The sequence below is a fragment of the Ammodytes marinus genome (assembly GCF_949987685.1).
Source record: "Ammodytes marinus genome assembly, chromosome: 16".
NCBI classification, from domain to species: domain Eukaryota; kingdom Metazoa; phylum Chordata; class Actinopteri; order Uranoscopiformes; family Ammodytidae; genus Ammodytes; species Ammodytes marinus.
This window is the reverse complement of record NC_137220.1, coordinates 195,851-198,350: the sequence shown is the minus strand read 5'-3', so window position 1 is coordinate 198,350 and position 2,500 is coordinate 195,851. Positions and strand designations below refer to the sequence as shown.

General features: G+C 39.7%; 1 protein-coding gene across 1 annotated transcript in view; it reads left to right on the top strand.

The window, feature by feature from the left end:
• Positions 1 to 2,500, top strand: part of LOC307262928 (integrin alpha-3-like) — a gene marked incomplete at both ends in the record, with an annotated part of 51,610 nt that overhangs the window by 25,515 nt on the left and 23,595 nt on the right. The window contains one exon of the mRNA XM_080043951.1: positions 173 to 252. Within this exon, the coding sequence (XP_079900077.1) occupies positions 173 to 252 (80 nt within the window). The remainder of the gene's footprint in view (positions 1 to 172; positions 253 to 2,500) is intronic.

The following is a 2,500-nucleotide window of genomic DNA, read 5'->3' as shown; positions in this document are numbered from 1 at the left end:
CTATTGTCTGTACTGAGCCTCTGTTTCACTGGGAGGTCTGGTTCTGTTTGGCACACATTTAATTGAGTTTCCACTGTTTGGGAAGGGAACCAAAATAAGTGCCTTTTCCTCCTCTCCCTGTCTGTCTCTCCCCCTCCTTCCCTCCCTCCCTCCCTCCCTGTCTGTATTCCAGGTTCAGGTGTTGATCATATTCCAACTGACTGAACTCAGTTTAGACACAAGAGAGATTCGGTCCGTGCTTCAGCTGTCAACGTAGGACACACACACACACACACACACACACACACACACACACACACACACACACACACACACACACACACACACACACACACACACACACACACACACACACACACACACACACACACACACACTGATATGATTGATTGATTGATTTGATTTAATTTTATTCCAGACACAGAGAAAAACGGTCCATAATACAATACAAAAACAGTAAAAAGACAAACAACAATAAAAACTAGAATTGCAATTCCTTGAAGAAATTGCGGTGTGAATGCTGACACTGATGCTGAAGCTGATGCTGAAATTGACTTCACTGCTGAATGTTGATGAAGAACGAAGGATGAATATATCTGAATGAATAGAATGTTTGAATAATACAATTTATGAAAAATTAATTAAAAATTAATGAATTATGACCTTGAAACTTGACCTCTAAACTCCTATGGGGTTGTAATTGAGTCATAATAAACATTTGTGCAAAGTTAGAAGAAAATCCGTGTAAGTCTAAATTTTGCGGTAACTGGGACTTGAACCGCCAACTTTAAGCTCAGGGTTAAAAAAAAAAAAAAAAAAAAAAAAAAAAAAAAAAATCATAAATGTGCTTAATGTGCCATATGCACTTACCACGAGACATGCTTCCCTTCACACAAAGATTTGAGGTGAAAATTGTATTCCCTCAGCTGGAATCGAACCTGAGACCTTTGAACTACAAGACCTGGGCTTAAACCACTAAGCCACCAGACCTGTGTTCAATAACACAACAAGAGAACTATATATTGCTATGGTGCTGTGGTCACAGCTAATCAGGGCCAATTGGTAACAGCTGTGTTACCTCTCCACCTTTAGAGCACACCGAAGCGCATGCCTTGAACTTCTGCCTCTCACACGCAAACCGTTTGTCTGACAGAAAAAATGATCGTACCGTGAGAATGAGAAGATTCCAATTAATATTCACTGTGAAATTTGGGTCTGTATTGTAAACAATTTGGTTAGGCCAGCAAGTTGAAAATGGAGTTCATTTGACATCCGATCATGGAGTGTAGCTCCATCCACTCACTGTTTGATTTTGAGTTTGCGTGCCTTCAAACAAGGCTGTCTCATGAGAAAACTAAACATTTGTTGAAAAAACTGTTTAAGATTATGAAAGAGGGAAGTCAGCTGAATATTTATATGTTAGAATCATGTTTCTAGGATGACGTATGAATGAGGAGATAGGTTTGGCGTCATGTCGAAATGCTTCGCGTTTGGACCCTTTCCCTATTAATTAACATTGAGAGATTGTTTGTTTATTAAACCTTTAATATCTCTAAAGTTATACATTTTATGAAAATATTTTGAATTATGAAAGTCTGCTGCTGTGCAAGACGAACAGGAAGAACTTTGAATGGAGTTTCTACGATGAAGTATGAATGAGTAGGAACGATCATAATTCTGCATGAAATATTAAAATTCATAAAAGTTGAATTTATTTGAAATTTTGCAGTGTAGCAAAAAATTCTGAATCATACAGATTAAAGCGGCTACGAGTAACATTTAAATATCTTTGAAACAGCCTCATGTTTCCTCTGATAATCATAAATTACCTTTAACAGCAAACGAGACCATCAGTGCAAAGAAAGACGTTTTTATATAGTTTTTATTACTGCTTTTGGTCTGGTCGCACACCCAGTCCGATTTTCGGTTCGCTCGTGCAGGCTCTATGGTCACATATCCGTATTGGTTGCAGATTTCAGTGTGGCGCTGCAGCGTGATTTGAGAAGCCTATCCCTCTAGGTGAGGGAAGGGGAGCGGGAGCCTTGTTTGAGACAGTTATTTGTCGTCACAATGACTGGTAACGGGGCTGAACCATCAAAGAAAAAAAGAGAATGCAATGAAGAAAAGCGAAAAGAGAGAGTGACTACGGGCGGGACGAGGACGTTGCCAAGCAACGTGTATACAATTTCACGAGAGCGAAACTAGACTGTGTTTACTCCTAAATGAATGAGCGGTTGGTACTAACACAACGTTTGCTTTGCTTCACCATCATCAGATAACCATTATCTGAAATAGTCATTATTTACATCAACAACACAAACACATTACCTCATCGTGATCCATACAAACTGCCGTCTCTCTTTCATTCGCTTTCTGTGAGGACACAGCTCCGTGAGAGAGGGTAGTTAGGTGACGCTGCTGCATCAACTCATTGCAATCAGGTGTGTACTGACTGGCATTAGTTGATGCAGTGTCAAAACCACTCTCACGGAGCCGAAAA